Below are 19599 nucleotides of genomic sequence, written 5' to 3'. Positions count from 1 at the left end.
TATTTTCTACCACATGTCGTTACATTACCAAGTTATCTAAGACTAGTGACACATTTTAATGGTCAATTACAACTACAGCAATAATGACCTAAATTAGAAATCATCTAAGCAGGCAAAAGTGAGAATTCCAAAATAAATGTAGTCCTAAAAATTTGGATCAAGGGGCCCAGTCAGATCCCAGTTGGTTAGGAGATATAATATAGTCTACTACTGGAAGGAAAAAAAAGCAGCAATACCTTTTTTTTCCAGATTCAGCATAAAAAGAAATCTTTCAGACTACTTCTATGGCCTCTACCATTATTACAAGTTAGCTTACGCACAATGACACTGGCAAATTATTTATCATAAATAATTTTTTTAAATTGAACCTATCTCTCTTGAAAAATTCTGGTTCACAGATAAAACTTGTAATGTAAACATGTCTGCATCTGTATTCTTATTTTCCTTAAAAATACTAAGAGGAAATATATGCAATTAAGTAAAACACAATCTCATTTTTGTCTGATCTTCAAATATACCTTTTCTTAGAAAGAGTGATGTTTTAGGAAAGGTTTCCATAAATGGTCAACAGAAAGTGATAAGCCTTGAATTAGAAAAAGGTACAGAGCAAGTAGGTGTAGATACAGTGCAAGTTCTAAAAGACAATGCTCAAACAAACAGTTCAATGTAATCAAAGTTCTTGCAGGCTTTTTAGTTTCAAAATTGCTGGCAGGCGAAACTGCGTAACACATTATAAAACTTGATCTTCTTTCAAGAGAGTAATTTTAAAACAGGTAAAGCACAGTTTAAGAGAGAAAAATCCTTTATATTCTCTGTTACAATCTCTATTCCACAAACTTCTTATTAAGGACTAAATGTAGTTGCAAGGCCTATTTATACATGGGTAAATATAACAACATGCATGTAACTGTTAATCCAAGGGTTCAGCTAGCTGTGACTCAGGCACAGTTCTGTGAAGTGCAGCTGTGTGGCTCTGGATTGTCATTACTGAAAAAATATTTTTTTTAAGCTGTGAGAGACTAGATAAGCAAAAGTATGTAAGATTAAAAAAGTGAAAACAAAGCTGAAAGGGAAGTTGGTTGTTTGGGAATAGTAACTCACAAGAAGTTATGGACCTCTGCAAAGAAGAAAAAAGCAGAGCCTGGTTTTTATTTTTTTGGCAACTGATGTCAGATCTGGCAGCTCAGCAAAATCAAGAACCGGTCCTTTCCAAGATGCAACAGAGGCCAGTATTTCCCCACCTCAGCACCAGCCTTCTGGCTAGCACAAACTTATAAAGTGTTCTTGATGTGCTTATGAGCAAACTGATGTTTAGCTTAGTAGTGTTAGTCCTAGCTATCATGTATGCGTATTAGTGAAAAAATAATTCTCTACTCAGAAATCATGACTCATCCTGCTTGCAGAATCTCTGCACAGTAAAATGTGCTCACATACATGGGATCCCTTAGAAGAAGGAATATATATGGAGGTAGGGAGCACAAGCATCTTAGGTTCTTTGGACTGAAAATGTGGATTGTGGAAGCAAGACAGCAGAAATTTAGGAGCGAAAGTTTTGGAAGAGAAATGTACCATGTGTGACAGTACCCTGAGATTATACATGGGATGCTACAGCGGTTCCTTCTGTGTTATGGATCACAAACTGGACTTGGGAATGACCATTCACCAGCTGAAGGAGGATGGCTTTCTTTGCCCTTGTAGAACGATTTAGGAAAACAGGCCATCTGGAAGGGACCCTGTCCAACCTACCCATGAAGGAATAGTTTTCACAGGTAAAATGCATTGAGAGATTCAGGAAATGCATTTGTAATCCACGAGGACAGCGTGATACCTAAGCATACATTAAGAAAGTTAAAATGTAGGCTTTGTAAAGTTACAAGTATTTTGAATAATTTGATAAACACAGATAAGGACAAATTTGGTAACATAGTAGGTCTAGAGAAGCAAACAGAGGATTTGAACTCTGAACATCTGTCAGATGAGGCAGCAGCAGGATTAGAAGACAATCTCACAGGAGGTAACAGTGTTCACCAATGGATCCAAAGTGTACTGAAAGAATTGCTGAGCTCCCAAATTGCTAGGTGGTTCAGTTGCTTATGAAAACCCAACAGGAGACCCAAGGGATATATAGCCAGGTAATTTTAAGAGTAAGATGATACAAGGTGATACAGCAATTGCAAACTGTAAACTGAACACAGTAAACTTACATGTTTAGCACATTCTAAAACGGACAATGTTTATGTAATTTGCTCATAATAATTTTGCTTGTTCTTATTTTAAGACAGGAGTTTAAGATTTGAGAAAACCTCAAGATTTGAGAAAACCTCAGTCAAAACCTACAGTATGTATTTCTTTCCCTAATTACTTCAAAGTTTCATTCACGTATTATTTTCACATATCCCGTTTCAGACTTAACCGTGTAACAGACATGAAATACTTAAGACTTAATAACTGAAGAGTGGTTCTCTAATAACAGCCAAACACATAGCTTTCATCAACAATAAAATCCTTCTTCATCGATGGGAATGCATAAGGAGTCACTGTGTATGTTTGCAAATTATCCTTGAATAGCTCTCTAATTCTGCTTTTTAAAAAAATTCTTGTTATAAAAAGGTTGAGTTGCATTTTATATGGTTCCTGGGGTCCTAATATAAAATTCATCTAGCCATAAACTCATAACTACAGGCATAATATGTATCATCAATTTGAGCTACATTCTATCTCACATTTCAAAATTAAAAGCTATCATTATTTAGTTTTAAAATGCTAATCATCTTTCCATTAGTTCAAAGAGAATTTTGATCAAAGCTTTATAAAAGTGAAGTGTTAGGATGTACTGTAGAAGTGTTGAATTCATTAACATTTATCAACTGTTTAGCCTGATTGAATTATTAATACAGTAATTACTTTAAAAAAGTTACATATACAATCATAATCCCAGCATATATCTTCTAACTTCAATAAGTAGTTTTGCTTCCAGAAGTACAATCAATGCCAATTTTTAAAGTCAAATGAAAGTACATTGAGGTTCTTTAGCTAGTGCATTACTTTTGTGTTATCTGTCTGATTTTGCTCTGTCACCTATCCAGTTGCAAAAGCCAAAGTATTATCCACACATGTATGCTTCCAAAGGTTAACCCTATAATATACAATTTCAGTTATGTGTGAAAACCTAACATTCACTCTACAGTAAAAATAAGTATTCATTCACCAGTGCTATGCAACATTAGACTCTGCAAACAGTGAGAACAATTTTCATGTAAACAGTAGCAAAAATTAAAGATTTATATTACTAAGCTTCGGCAGTAGCATACTGTAAAAAAGATGCATAAATGTACATGTTATCATAGACTTGACAACCGTTAACCTGGCTATGGAAAAGAATTGTAAGAATTATTTATTCATTATACAGAAAAGAGAGCCAACAGACATGAAGTAAATGGGTAGCAATCACAAACAGAAAAGCAGTTAAAGCAACATTGTTCCACAGTCAATTCCACTTCAGCTGTGCTAAGAACAAAACCTAAAAGCTAAAAGTCAGTAGCAGTGCATTAGCAAGCATACTGGACAGAACTGAGAGGTTCTTTGTTTACAGTCATAACAAACACAAGTCCAAATGAAAATCATAACTGCTTATGCAAGGTCACAAAGCTTAGCGTATTATAAGCACCCAGCTCTGTATTTAACAAAACTGTCAGTGCCCTACGTATCTCCGTCATCAGTAGGCACATTAATCTAAAGCTAATCACTAGTGAGCTGTAGATACTCCTACATGTTAAAACATTGGTCAGTTCCCATGCTATACGTTGTCATACAAATCACTGATGTTTGCACTGATTGTGACATTGATATATACCAGATGAATTCTGCCCAGACAAACATGATCCTAGTGACTGATGTGAGACACAGATGTGCATGTATTAGAATACCACATAAGAATGTAGAATCATCTTAAAAGTGAAAGGCAATAATATTAGATTTAGAGTTCATGGGATCCATATTTTCTTTCTATGAGGAATTTTGAGATTTCAGAAATTATTTCACTTTCCAAATAAGAATGAGAATATCTTTAAATATGCAGAGTTTTAAAAATGTTTTAGATCAAACAGTGTATTGTTAGATAAAGTCAAAGCATTTTATTTGGATGTAGCTTAAGATAATTACAAAATGGAAAATTTAGAAACAAAAAGGGGATTGCAAAATGAAAAATAAATCCTTCTTTCCTTATCAGAACTTTCTTCGACTTGTGATAAGACTATTGTCATACTAACTACATTACAATAGGAAGCTACAATTGCAACCACCAAGCTTTTAACTATAAATAGTATTTAGTAAATTCCAGTACTCCAAAGATGTAATCAAGTTTCTGCTATGAGTTCACATTTTAATAGGTTGTTTTGGTTTTTTTTTTAAAGATCTTTGAGGACTGGACTGGATGTAAAGATGACTTTGCAGCACCCCATTCATAATGCCTACTAAAGAGGTCCCTACAATAACCCAAAAACCAAAGCGCTCTCAGCTTTTGTCTAGGAATACACCAGGTTGTTCTGCTCCAGAAGGGATCCTAGGAATGACTATTCTGTATGAAGTATTGATAGGGGAATGAGGCCCTAAAGAAAACAGACTCCAAAATCGTCAGTACAGGTACACCTTTTCACCTTTCATCAAATATCTAAAACTATCACATGGATGAGGAAGACCCATATCTAACTCCCAACTGCCTGAAGTGATGTGAAAGCACACCTTTCTGAAATCAGGGGTTATTGCAGGAAAGGCCTATCTCACATTTTCTTGTTAAAGTGGTTTAGAAGTACATAGAATAAAAGGCAAGAAACAGAGGAAGAAACTGGCAAGAGTGTATGGTGGGGATCATCCTCGTGAGAAAGGAGACTAGAAATTCTCTCCATTCTAACTTTTTGCACCTCCCTTATTGCCTTCAGCAGAAGATATACATGGGCCTTTTTTTGTTGTTTTGTTACTGTGCCCTAGCAAAATATTCAGCTCATCAGTGTACAAACCAACACTTCCAAAATGTCAGGGCTTTACACACTAAATATGTTACAAGCCTGGATGTTAAAATCTCCTACCAGTTGGCAACAAACTGGGAAACTGTTTATAGAGAAGTAATCCAGAGATTATCTATAGTATTTCCAGTGCCATTTTAGGGAAAAAGTATGTGGCCCTCATAGAAAGATTAGCAAAATAATTTTCAGTAGCTCTGCAGAAACACCTCTTGGTAGCAAATGATGCCAGCATATTTCTTTAAAATTAAAGAGCTTTAGCTTTTTAAAGGAGAATTACTTTCATATGCACTGATTATACTACAAGAATAGTATTCAAAATTCTACTCCTTTAGCATTTTAGGATGTCTTAAACTGAATCCAATATGCAGCATATTTGTAAAAGAAAAGGGGGGGTGGGGGAGGGAAGATATCATTATAGCAACCCATAGGAGTTTAAAAGGAGGGGAGTGAATTCACAGATTTAAAAACTTCACATTATAAAGTTTAAAAGTATTATTAGTATTTCTTATAAATCTAAATATTACAGTCATTTTATAACTCTGGTTGTTAAACTGGATATACAGTAGAAAACTGTCTATAAAAATAATAACTGAAAAGCATGTTGTAAGAAGCTATTCAATGAAAATTATTCATTGCAATTTTTTTTTTTTTTTTACTTACGAGATAATGATGCCATTATCAATAGAAAACATGTCAGAAGGTAGTCCAGCAATATTCCAAGCTCTGATCTCCACTGGTTCTCCCAGGGTATTTGTTAAGGAAAAATCATCAGAACAAGGAATGTCTTTTGTTTTACATAGCAATGCCCACTCTTTAGTTTGCATCTAGATAAGAAGAAAACAAGTATTAACTGAAGTTCTGCCTATTCACAAAATTTTCAAACTATTAAAAAAATGTATTTTTCAACCCATTTCCCATAACAGTTGCTACATACAAGATCACTATATCTTCAAATGGAAAGAAAATTATCCTTCTGTGTGAAATGTCTAAAAATGTCTCTAAAAATGCCTTTATATGTGATTTCTATGTACGAAATATAAGTTTATTTGGTCAGGGCCTTGGTATGATTTTATTTACCATTTCAATAGTAGTATTCTATACTATAAAATGGTTGTAGAACAAATGCATATAGTCTAATTAAAAAAAATTAAAATCTTAATTATTTGACTCTCAGGACACACATAATGAGCACTTGTCAGGACTTAACCAAACTTAACAACTTAACAATCATTAAGAGTTGCTTTTCACTATTTTCTGTATCAGCTAACCCACTACAGTTGTGTAAACTATACATGTTTGTATGGTGCATAATAATAACAAAGACACACACTTTTAAATATGTGAACCAAAAAGCATATTCCACTAGGAAGAATGCTTCTAAAGAAGGAAAATTTATAGAAATAGCATGTTCATATGAAAGCCACAATCTTGTATGAAAGCTATGTATAAGGTCAAAGAAATATGCTGTAGTATTCTAAACTAAAAATTAGCTGGCAAAGCCTCAAGCAACAAAACTCAGAAATGCGCAGTTAAAGGAAATGGTCTAAGGGCTAGAGACATTCACAGAGGTGGTGAATGAAGGATTCATCAATTTGCATAAAACGAAGGTGATATTCCAAAAGATATCGTAGCTTTTTCTCTTATGGAAACTGCAGGGGAAAAAAAACCATAGCAGCAGATGAAATGAAGAACTGCACAAAAGTGATTATGCTATCCAACAATTTCTGAAAGAGATACCTAATATGTGTCTGCACAATCATGAGAGTAAGAATAAGCAACCATACCTACTTGTTGCACAGTGAAAGAAACTAGGCAGTCAGAGAGAATGAAATTACACTAAACTTTTCAGATGAAACCACTATGTAGTCATTTTTAATGAATAATCATGCAGATGTCTGCATTTTATGAATATCATCTGCACCTGTATCTACACTTGCCTGGAATACAGTTCAGCACTCCTTAAGATGTTTCACCAAAAGTACTCCTACCTACCCAGACGCAATGTTATACACAATGCAGGTTATAAGCATAAAAGAGAACACTTTCTCAAAATTATGTAATTCGGAATTGTAAAAACTGCTATTTATTTATGCTATAAATACTCACACCATAAACTTTCACTCTATAAAGTTTTAAAATAGTAACATCACAACATGGACATTATGAGGAAAATAACTGTTTGAAAGAACAGTACAAAATTTTCTAAAGAAAAACGGACAAAGGAAGTACATTGACGGAAAAGTGGAAATAAGGATTATATCCAAATTCTATGTTCAAATGAGGCACATTAATTTTTTTCTCTCTTAATTTTTAGCAATTTTTGATACCCTGGACCTGATTTTCAAAAGAAATGGACATTAATTTCTTCATCTGAATTCAGTGGCAGGTTTTGGTATTCAAAAATGTTCAAAGTCAAGGTAATTTTGACATCCAAAATTTGTTACATCTAAAATCAGCTGCCATGTCAAAATCTCTTTGTATTCAGAATCTCTGTTTATTTCACTAAGAGTTAAGGCACAAATCTGTTATGTTATTGAGCTACTGTATCTTTTGTCTCTTTTTCTACAGAATTACTCCACTTTCAGAACTTGCTTAATTGTGCTGCTGCTGAAATAGAAGCTAATTCTGTTTTCTTTGAAGTTGAGGAGAATTTAGCCATTGAACGGAATAGAAGTAGCCAGAGCCATGAGGTATTACGTTACTGGCAATTGCTTTAGAGAAGACAAGCAACCAAAGGATTCCATGCTTTACACAGCAATAAGTACTTTACAGTAGAACGAAGGAAGAATTTCCCCCAAGAGTCTTATAAACAAAACTCAAAATCCTACAATACAGTTTCAGTTCCACTTTATGAATTCTATTAAAGCATAATTTAAAAATATAAACTTTATATTAGAAGAAAAATTCAGAAAAATTTAGATTATTACAAAACATGGGGACAAAAATCACTGTACATATTACTTGTCTGTAGCTGGATGTAAAGGCTCCTAGGTAAGCTACAATTCCTGATGAAATAAGTATATCTCCAGTCAAATTGATGTACTGCATTCCCAGCTCCAAAGCAGTCTCATGCCAGCGAGTTTTCTCACCCCCAAGGCCACCAATCAGTTGTTCTGCTCGCTGTAGTTTTTTGCTGCATAAGTCAACCTCAGAATAAAAAAAATTGCTGGTTATATTACATGATCACTTTAAAGACATTTTACAAATATTAAAAGCATTCAAGGATTATTTTCCTGTGCAGATGTTTTCTTAAGTAATTTCATCAAACAGGAAGAAAACACCTTCTTCTTATAATGGAAATGTTTAAAGAACAAAAACAATCTCAGTACCGGCACAGTAAAGTCTATTCAGTTACATTTTCCTCCAAACAAAGGAAGACGACCAGTATAAAACATGCAATTCAAAATAGCTCTGCATGCAATACGGAAAATATTAATAGTCAAGGAAATGATCTACATATCATAAGAGAAACAAAAACACCTTAAAGAGATCACTGTCTCATGAAAGGAGGTACATTATTTTCTGCAAAAAACATCCTTATGAATATATAATCTGCATTTCTGTTGTCAGTTTTTAACTAAGCCAACTTTCCAGGCATGTTTATAAGCTAACAAAAAAATATAATTTAACAGGAATTTAATCCAGCTCTGTAAGAATTCTTTACTATCTAGTAGAGACACATTTCAGCCATGGGATAGGAGGAAAATGATGCCAACTCTTGCTGTTGTTACAATTTTAAAAACTTTCAAATGTACAACTTTCAAAACTTTAAAGGTACTGACTTGCAAGTTAATAGATGACTCAAACTCTTAGTACAATCATTGAAAATGTATCTCCTCACAAGAAAGCAGATATGAGTGAGGATGTTGGAGAGGGATATCAGTTGGTAAATTCATAACATCTGCATTTTCTGTTACTTTAAAGCATTTATTCCCCATGCTTTGTCCATTAATAACTTCAAGACCATTACACCAAAATAAAAAGATGGTTATCTAAAACTATGACTTGTTCAACATATTGGCAGTTAAAAGGAAAAATACCATTCGACAAAGAAGCAAATTTTAAATAACTTTTCAGGATATCAGTAGAACAATAGTTCATCTTTTGCATCATATACCTGATTTTCCAAGTCAGCCTTCTCCTGTTTCTTGGATTCCAGTGTCTGCTGGAGTACAGCCAATTTATCTTGAACCTCCCTCAGGTCTGCTTGTTTCTTTCTTAGATCATCCATAGCAATTTTTAATTTTCCTTCAGCCTGATTCAACTTTAGCTTTTTGGGTGCTACATTTTTTGTCACTCTAAAAAAAGTCAAAGAATAAATTAAACATCTGAAAGATACACCCTCACTCCAGGGTTACTATTAAAAAAATGAACATAGGAAAGATGAAGGGAAACCTCAGCAACTCAGTAGCTCATGCAATATTCCATTTCACAATTTGATGACATCTGAAGACAATTGGTTTTTACTTAATCACTTGTTTCTGTGCTGATACTGACTGATTTATGCAGTTTCTGCAAATTTTTCTGTAACAACAGGTAACGATTACAAGCAAAAAGGGTTATGCTTCCAAACTGTCCCATGTGATCACAATTTAGAATCCATTGTGCATTTGTGCCATTAGAAACACACAAATAATCATATATAGTAAGTTACACTCACAGACACTGTACACACACATACAGCCAACTGTGTACACAAAATAAAGAAAAAATTAACAGCTTTTCCCATCCAAGGAACTTTTTTTCCAGTTTTGAGGATTTCAATCTTTTACACAGATATTTTTGTGAGGAGAATATTGGAAGTAACATATAACTGAAAACATATTGTTTATCTTTCCAAAAACAACAAGCAAGAAAATATGCTAGAATGTCCCTATGCTCAATGGAAACAGTATTTTACAAGTATTAGCCTCATAATTAACGAATCCCCTTCTCATACTGGTGTAAGTTCCAGATCTCCTTTAAAGTCCACCTTTTTAGTTAATTTTCTAACAATTGGTACTTGTAACTTTAAAAGTTGTTCTCAAATTAGGAGCTCTACCAAGTATGCATTTACTAATCTTTTAGTCAAGTAACAAAATACCCTCTCAAATGAAGGCATGCACTACCTACCATGACTCAACTTTCAAACTGCAAGTTGACCTTAGTCGCCCAGTGCTGACTTACTGTTAAATGTGAGTTCCAGATGTTTCAAATTAGGAAATATCATAAAAAATAAGCACACTTTTTCAGTGCATCAAAAACAATGTTTAACAAAAAATATCCTTTGGGCTTGATATGACTACCAGAAACTTCCAAAGACATTTCAATAATGCCTCTATTTTGTGCAACAATCTAAAAGGAAGTTAACTTCATTTGCTAATTGAACAGATTGTTGCTCCCATGCTGCCTTAAAAAAATTCAGAACTGAAAATCAGGCTCTACACCTTAACATCAGGTACCTTACCTGAATGAATCTTTATGACTGCTTGTTTGCACAAGTTTTCCACTAGTAAGAAGTAATGTCACGTCTCTTTTGGTGTTAAAATAAACCGATCTCTTTAATCAAATTTATTTTAACCTATTTTTTTATTTTTATATGTACTTACGTATCATAAAACTCCATGGCTATGACCCATTTGCACAGACCCTCTGCTGCGGTGGAAGCATTTCGAATCTTGTCTGGTACAAACTCAGGATTTGTAAGATACTGTTTTCTTATGATAGCCATGTAAGCTGGGGGAATGTTATCCTTGTCGTATTCATGAAGAGACTGAAGAAATCTTATGTCACCCAGAAGTCTCTTAGCAGGACCCCAGAAATCCTCAATTTTTTTTCCAGAACCTGTTGGATCTGGAATCCTATCTGCTTTGATGCCTTTAAGGATGCATATAGCTTCCATTACAAGCTTGACACCAGCAGGAGGACTCTTCATGGACTTAACCACTGTAATATCCTTAAAATAGTAATTAAAAAAACACCTTTAGAGCTCTGAACATAGGTGGATTAATTATTCTATTACAATAGAAATAACAACCTTTTTTATGTCAAGATAATATTTTTCCATATACATTTGCTACTCTCATACTCGATAATTTTAAATACACTATGATATCAAGTTCATAGCACAAGCCTGCATAGTCCATACATATATATCTCATTTTATTTTTGCAAAATTTTTTTTTCATTTTTTTCTGTTCTTTCTAGTCCTTTCTTTAAGGTACTATGCAGGTTAAACTAACACTGACATCTAAACAAAAATATCTGAAGTCTAGTCAACAATCAGTTTAGAGGAGACAAAAAATTCTTATCTGTAATTCATTTTCAGTTGTACCTTTTCTGCTCCTAATTCAGTAGTGGGCATTGCACCTCAGTTATGGAGTTCAGATGTTCCAGCGTTATGCTCTACCCTTCAGTTCAGGCTCTAACACAATATTTCCAAGCTTACAGGATCACATCAGCAGTGGATTAGTAGATTTAAGATAACAAGGTAAAAGCTGCCTTCAACCCAGAACTAAAGATCTATGCTCTCCAAGTACAGAAAATAAATCAATTAGTATTCTGGTCAGTTATTAAACTCTCAGAGTGAGCTGAATGAGGGAAGAGGCAGCTAAAAGGAAGAAAACTACTGGGTAAGAAGTAATGACATTATAAGAAATAGCACAAAATTAATAAGCAAAGTTTTAACTGCAAATATAGAATAATAATATAAAAGAATGAAACACTTCTACACATATATGTACAACTAATTAAGCAAGAGGTTTGTAAACTAAAGATGTATGGAGAATAATCTCTCTCACTCTTTCCAAAGAATAACTCTGCATGGAAACTCAAATATCCTAAGAGCTTTTCTCAGAGAATACATACTCCAATAAATTAAAGGATTTCTAGATTCTCATGTTTATTTTGCCAATTAGTGTTAGATTTTGAGAGCTTGTCCATGGTTTCTTTGGGGTCTAAAACCTTGGCAATTTGGATAGAAAGAGGTATCTTCTGAGTTCTGGGAATGTTCATTTTTGCCACAAAACCCAGAAATGTTAAGACTGGATGAAAAAAAAAAAAAGACAATTATTTCCTTGAAATGTTTGTACTTCCTGTGAAGTAATGTACTTCCTGTGAAGTACAGTACCTGGAGCTACAAGCTTTTTTTAACAAAAAAACCCCAAAACAAAACAAAACACCCCCAAACAACCAAAAACTGCAGCCACACAAGTGTTCAGGAAAGGGGAAAAAACAGCAGGTAAATAAAGCCAGGGAATTTCAGGGAGGCGGTCAGAAAACTAGCTGATGGGATCTCCAGGGAAGGAAGTCCTTGCAGAGGAAGATCAAACAAATTTAGCCAGCCATTCCAGGAAAAAAAATTAAGGACAAATACAAATTAACTTAATACAACCAAGGGTTGTAAGCAGAGTAGGAGACTATTTTAAAGGCTAAACTCAAACTCAGCTGCAATTAAAAGCAATATGAAGTATAACAAGAAAAATTCTGTAACTACAGTAAGAAAAGCAAGAAAAGTGCTGGCTAGGTACTTAGTGAAAACGGTGAGATATGAGTAAATGACATACAGAGTCAAAATATTAATGCTCTTTGCATCTGACATCTCTAAAAGATTAACTGTGAGTAGGTGACTAGCACAATTGATAACACTGTCAAAACACAGCAAAGATTTGACTAAGGTTGCACAGGTCCAGACCTATGCAATATTTCATTACTGAAATGAATGATGGAAAAGAAGATATGTTTATTAAATTTCCAACTGATAGAAAGTTGAGATTAAATGCAAATACATTGGAGTAGAGAACAGGAAAAAATAATCTTGATAAATTGCAGAAATGGAAAAGTATAGTAGAACTAGTTCAAAAAGAAAAAAGAAAGGGAAAGCAATGATTATGTAATAGTGATTTTCAGGAAATGATACAGCTGTTAGCATGAATGACAAACTACACGTGTCAATAATCCTCCTCTACTCTACACAGCATTCAGCGAAACTACAGCTGAAGTACTGTATTCAACTTTGCGCAATGCACCTGAAGCGAATGTATGGAGAAGGTCCAGAGAGAATAACCAGGAAAGCTAATTTGATTTATGAGAAAAGACTAAAAGAATAGTGATTACTTAGCTTACAGAAAACTGAAAAGTGGTGAGATCAATGAGTACAATCTTTAACTGCACAAAAGATAGAGAAGCATGTCCGCAGGGAGCGTGATGGAAAATAAGGTTAAGTTGTAATGAGTAAGATTAACAGTAAACACCAGGAAAATATTCTTAATGATAAATGTGTAAAGTAGACCAGATTACAAGTAGAAGATGACGACTTCCAGAGGTCCCTTCCTAGTTCTAAATTTCAGTGTCTTCATCTGTGCATTGCTACAAAACAAATGTCAACAGCAAAATAATGCTGACTAATAAAAAATGTTGACTGGCATGACTAGCAAAAAAATCTTGACTAGATGTCAACAGCAAAATAACACTTAAAATTGTTATACTAATCCTTGCTGAAAAACAAGCCACGAGGTACGCAGTTTCTTTTGACTTTAGATACTCATTTCAGCGGTACTGAATTGGGTATAAATCTGTTTCTCCAAACAAAGCACTCAATCTGCATATTTATGTACATGGATTTATGGGCACAATTTGCAACGTGTGTCCTGCTCTGCTTTCCATCAGTGGTGCCCACGGTGAAGGATGAATCAAACCCAAGAGTCCTATACAGGTGCTCTAAGCTCTCCTACACACTGATTTTTTTGTGTTCATCATGCTATTTAACTATATTTTGAGGAAAAAACCTCTGTTATTTTTCCCCTTGGAAGTTCCTACTACATTTTTTTTCCCTCTTGTATTATAATACTCCCTTCTTGAAGACACTAAGCATTGACAGCAGCTGAAGTATTACTTAATTAGCCTTCAAAGCCTCTTTCTTGTCTTGTTATTCACAAGTATAATGCAATTGCCTTGAAGTGACTAAGTAGCCATCTACTATTTTCACAAAGCATGCCAATGATCTGACAATGCCAGAATCTAAAACTTTTGATACCAAGCAATAGCTGTAGGTAACAAATCATCTGCTTTCTGTCTAAGGTTTCCTTGAAAGTTTTTGAAAATCTTGTTGTCAGCAACAATAGCTGGAGCATACAGTCCATCCTCACAATCTGGGAGACTTCCTTTCATCCCACCATAAGCAAAACATTATCCAGGCAAAGAAAACTAGAATATCCATAAAACCAAAGGTGGCTGCCTCCACTGTCATACTCTTATGAAGAGTGGTCCCTTAACATGGGGAGACACAGAATTTCAACCTCAACTTCTAGACTCTGAAAGACCGGATATAAAAATATTAGTTGACAGGCTGGCAGGTTCTGAATAAGAAAGTAAAAAGCATACTTTTCTAACTTCTCAATTGTTGAGTCAAAGTACTTTTATAACTATGAATTTTGAAATGTCTAGAATAACATTTGATCTTGTAGTCCATAAAAATTTAGCATTATAGCTTATTCACTAGAAAACAAAGTAACATTTTACCTGTTAAAACTGAAAGATTTCAAGCAGTTTCTAAATGATAAAACTGTGTAAGTATAATGTAAAATCTGAAAAGGCAGATATTCCATGCTTTTGTATATCTGAATACCTCTCCAGTGTGTAAATATGCATTGTTAGCCATACCTGCGCAGTGAGAGTGTCAAGGGCAGCCAGAGCACTTTCTAAACAAGGCATGGCTTGTGCTAAGTCAGCATCACATTCATCTTTGATGGCTTTTGCAGCCATAGCCTGCTCATTTGCCACTGCTTCATCAGCTTTCACAACTTTTTCAGTTTTGGCTACTTCCAAAGATTCTTTTTGAATAACGACCATCATCTCATCAACCTGCTTGCTAGCTTCCCGTAACTGAGGTTGCAGAGCCTCCAGCTCAGACTGCATCAAGGCTACTTGAGATGCAGCAGAGTTCAGTTTCTCCAAGCCAACTTCGTATCTTCCTTTCATTTTCATCACCTTACTGAAAATAAACAGTACTTTATTATAAAGATATTTTATCAGTACTTGATCACTTCATTCATTGGGATCCATTCCCCAAATTTCTCACTACACTGAAAAATCAAATGCTCTGCCAATATTGTTTGATTTGCTCAACAAATAGTAAACATAGCAGGGATTACTTGAGGCATAGTCTTGAACTATTCTACCATGTATACTCAGAGACTGGGATATAGATAAAGAGGTGATTGCTTATAGGTAAATAAGTGATTGTAATCTTCTGCCTCTTTGTTGGCAGGAGCTACAAAATCAAGGTGGCACAGTAGTAACAGACAAGAAAAGGAGAGGGAGGAGAGGAGGAGATGGGGATACACTCATGAAGATTATTAGTTGAGGTGAGGTTGAAATAGGATTAATATAATTGGGAAAATCATTTTAGCAGCAGAATGTGAATGGCTCTGGGGACAGCCAACAGTGTCAGAATCAAGAAATTCCAAAGGCATTGGATCACTACATTCAAAACTGTATTCCTTTATTCCTGGAATTTCTTGCTGCATGCAGTGTTTCACACAGTCTGTTGATCAAATTAAGCACTCGTCTTAATTGTTATGGTAGTGTCTTATCAATGAGAAGGAAAGGAAAGAGAAAGGAACTCTCCCTCACCAGCGACGAGAATAGAACAGATGTGCACATGCATACAGAGGTCCTTTCTGCGCAGGCACAGCACAGCTGAACCCTGCTAGCAAGCCAATGACACCTAGCAACTTGGATGCTGGTTTCCCAGATGTCATCTTCCTCACATCCTCCAGAGAACCATAAAGTAAGCAGGCTGCATTAATTACTCTGGTAGCTTAATCCACATAATCAACACATAGCAACATCACCAGGGATGTCAGAAGTGGTCTAATGCAAGTATATTTGAGAGCATAAAGTCAGACCTTTTGCCCAATAAGGAAGCATGTGTCCTAAGAGTACCTTTTATCCATCTACCATTCTGACAATTTAAATTAACTAAAACCAATTCACTTGTTTTGTTCAGATTAGCTATAAGAGATAGAAAATAATATTTTTGGTGAACTTGAGTTCCTCTAGAAAAGGTCACGTTATAAATCCTTACGTGCGTTTCTTTTCAAGTAGACTTTTAAAAGTGGAGATCAATTCCAAGTATGAAGTAGGTGTAACATAGTTGCGTCTTTGAAGCTCTGCATGGTATAAGTCAGATAAAACAATGGTAGACATATGAAAGCTTTTACACATATCAATACACCCACTTCGTGTTTCTTCTGACATTTCGACATCTTCCAGGAAGCGAGAGGCAACAGCTTCTAATGCATCTTCAGGCCATGTCTAAAACAAATGAATAAATACCTTTCTCTTACTCAGTACTTCACACTCATAAATCTCAAAACATTTTTCAAACAAGTATCTTCACATCATTTCATAGATGAAGTTGCTGAGGCACAGAGAAATGACTTAATGATGAACAGATCATCAAATAGGACAATAATAGATCTGGAAAGAACTGAACTACTTAGGGGTTCAGTTCAAGCCCACTGTCTTATTTCATCCAATAGAAATACTGTTACTAAAAGGAAAATTTTGCATTTTCAGTATGTATGTCTATATGTGTGTGTAACTGTCTCTGCTCCTTCTCTTCAAAATAACCCTTAAAGATACAGTACTACATTTTAAAACTTGATGAAATGTAAGTTCCTCAAATTCTTTATATGATTAAATTCTACATCTTAAATATTCTAAGGTCTTTTGCACTTAACAGTCAGATAGAATATAGTTTTGTTGCAGAGTAGTGGGGAATATAGTTTTATTGCAGAGTAGTGGGGTATTGAAGAGTAGTGCATCTGGTGTTCTGCATCAAAAGATGTCTGTATTTTTTTTGGCACCCTAGATTCTGGTAGTCCTGGTAATAGAAGAAAACACTACATATTTAAATCTGTAATGTCTACAGTGCTATGTTCATTCCGTTATACTCCTATACCACAATCACACAGTTATCTTCTTGATGATTTTGCATTCAGCCTATACTGGCCTTTATTAAAGTCAGAATGGTTCTAATGGTGTAAAAAATTTAAAACATGACACTAAGAAAATTCAAGGGTTTTTTCACTGCTAACTTGAACAAAGAGAATTACTTGCTACAACAGGGGTTGAAGTCATGTTTCTATTGTGTTTCCATTACAATAACAAGCCCAACAAAAGTTTTGTTTTTACCTGAAACCAGTCTAGCGTGCAGCAGTTGACAAGAGCTGGAAATTTACGAAGGCGATTACGGAAAGCATCTCCAATGGGACTCATTGCCAGTACTATATGAAGCTGATCTCGACAGCGATCAACAAACATGTTAAAAAGAGCTATAGGACTGCCATCTGTCTGTTTTCTTCTGTCCCGTTGGCGATCTACTTGACGCATTTGTTCACAAATTTCTTGTTTCTCATCTACTGCAAAGAGGTTTGGCACTTCACCTGCATTTAGTAAGTTGTTAATGTCTTCCAAGAATGATTCCTTTTTAATCTGTGTATCTGTAAACAAGAAAACTCCCTGCATTTCCCCTTCAGTAGATTTTCGTAGTATGACTTTCAAGTCTTTATGCCACTCATTGATACCATAACTTTTAGTTATTTCAACCTGAAAAAGGTTGTATTCAGCCATATGGGCTGCTAACCGAGTAAGAGATTGTCGACCACTACCTCCAACACCAACAAGGAGGGCATGGCTGCGAGGCTGTTTCAGAATGCGGGAAATTCTACAAATATGTTCTATAGCAAATTGGAACAAGACAAGCTGCATTGGCTTTTTGCTCATGTTATTAAACTCTTCAAGGTGACTCTCTACAACTAACCTCAATTGATCCACATCACTAATTTCCCTATATTTAGTGTCCTCTCTCTTAGGGTCATGAAAATCACAAAACATTAAGCTACGTAAGTCATCTTCTTCCACTCTGCCATCATTGTTGAAGTCCAGATTCTGGAAAAGTTCATGAAAGTCTTCATGCAGGTCATTTTTCACTACTTCTTGGATAAATCCAACAAGCCAAGCCCGGTCAGAATTATCCACCAAGCGATCATAATACACTCTAAGAACCTGTATAATAAAAATGTAATTCTTTTAATAGTTGCTTCTGCTCTTGAATTTATACTTCTTTTAAACAAGATAAAACAAATAAAATTCTGAAAAAGGCTTCAAAATATAAATTATCTTAAACTTTACTACATAGAAAAAAACAAAATAGATATTTAGAATTAATTTGAACAGTTGAGCCCAGTAATATTATTTCTGAAGTAAAGTGAAAATTCATACAGAAATACATATACACACACACATTTATAAACGTTATTACATAAATGCATAAAAGGCTGCTGCAAAGAGGAAGGGAACAAGTTGGTCTTTCCACTACATCTAGATAGGACAAGTTATGGGTTTGTATTTCAAGAAAGAAGACTGCAGCTGGACATTAGAAAATGTTTTTAATGAAAAAGATAGTTAAGAACATGAACAGATTGCCTGGAAGTCTGAACATCCTTCATCCTTAGAGAATTGTAAAAAATTTTTAGAAAAAACACTTCAAAAGTTACTGTTGTTCCTTTCTTTATGTGATCCTGCTTTGGGGAAGGATGATGGACTAGATGATCACTAAAGATCTCTTCCATGGTCACTTTATGCTGATTTGATTCTATGAACTATAGCTAAATATTTAAAAAGCAACAATTATCAATGCCCTTGCTTTCTTTTAATCCAGGGAAAAAAACAAAGAGCAGATATCACCTATATGGGGCTTTTTCCTCTTGTTTTTAAAAGGGATGTTTCGCTTGAGCTCTTTCAGTGTGTCTATCCTATTATGACTGAAAGACAGGAAGCATTTGCTGAAGACAGTAAGCTCAAGAATTTCTTCTAAAGACAGCCCAGAAGTAAAAAAAAAAAAAAAAAAAAAAAAAAAAGTAGGGACCAAACTTTAAATCACTCAAAATTTCCAGTGACCCAGGACTACTTGCTGTTCTTCTCACTGTTGATTTGTGGTTTTTTTGGAGGAAGGAGAGAAGAAATGGAAAGGACTGTGCAGGCATTCAAAGCAGCAAACAGAGACTACATAATCACATGAAAGTGAAGGTATCAACAATCAACTTGTCTACTAAGATATGATTCATACTTTGAAAAAGTCTGATTTCCTCTGCCCATACAGTATACAAAATCTTTTCTCATGAGTGTGATACCAATTTACAGCTATTAGCCAACAGAAGATGGTATTACAAAAAGATTAATACACAAATCCTCATCTCATTCATAATAAATATCATTTCTTAGTATTAGGTGATTTACCTCATGAACCCAGAGACGTTTTATCATTCCTGCAGATTCTGTTGTTTCAGGCCTCGACAGGCAAACACCTTGAATGACACGTGAAAAGTCACGGAGATTGAACAAATAGTGAGATTTGGCTGGGGTAGGAAGCAGATTCTTCATAGCTTCTTTATACATATGCATGGTTCCATTAATAATTTGTGGAGTAAGTTCTACATATTGTGACGGAAAGCTGTAACTGACAAGTTATAAAAGGTGGTAAGAACAGAATGATTCTCATAATTCCCTCATACTAGCATGGGAATTAATAAAT

General features: G+C 34.8%; 1 protein-coding gene across 1 annotated transcript in view; it reads right to left on the bottom strand.

Annotated features, from left to right (window-relative positions):
- The window catches only part of DNAH7 (dynein axonemal heavy chain 7), a 115259-nt gene that overhangs the window by 31433 nt on the left and 64227 nt on the right, over positions 1 to 19599 (bottom strand). Inside the window, exons 36-43 of the mRNA XM_072875282.1 lie at positions 19305 to 19524; positions 17199 to 18071; positions 16087 to 16316; positions 14661 to 14991; positions 10610 to 10956; positions 9139 to 9319; positions 7983 to 8168; positions 5682 to 5845 (exon numbers count right to left, since the gene is read on the bottom strand). Of these exons, the coding sequence (XP_072731383.1) occupies positions 5682 to 5845; positions 7983 to 8168; positions 9139 to 9319; positions 10610 to 10956; positions 14661 to 14991; positions 16087 to 16316; positions 17199 to 18071; positions 19305 to 19524 (2532 nt within the window). The remainder of the gene's footprint in view (positions 1 to 5681; positions 5846 to 7982; positions 8169 to 9138; positions 9320 to 10609; positions 10957 to 14660; positions 14992 to 16086; positions 16317 to 17198; positions 18072 to 19304; positions 19525 to 19599) is intronic.

This window comes from Ciconia boyciana, chromosome 10 (assembly GCF_034638445.1).
Source record: "Ciconia boyciana chromosome 10, ASM3463844v1, whole genome shotgun sequence".
NCBI classification, from domain to species: domain Eukaryota; kingdom Metazoa; phylum Chordata; class Aves; order Ciconiiformes; family Ciconiidae; genus Ciconia; species Ciconia boyciana.
The sequence above is the reverse complement of the archived record's forward strand: the minus strand, read 5'-3'. Positions and strand labels throughout refer to the sequence as shown.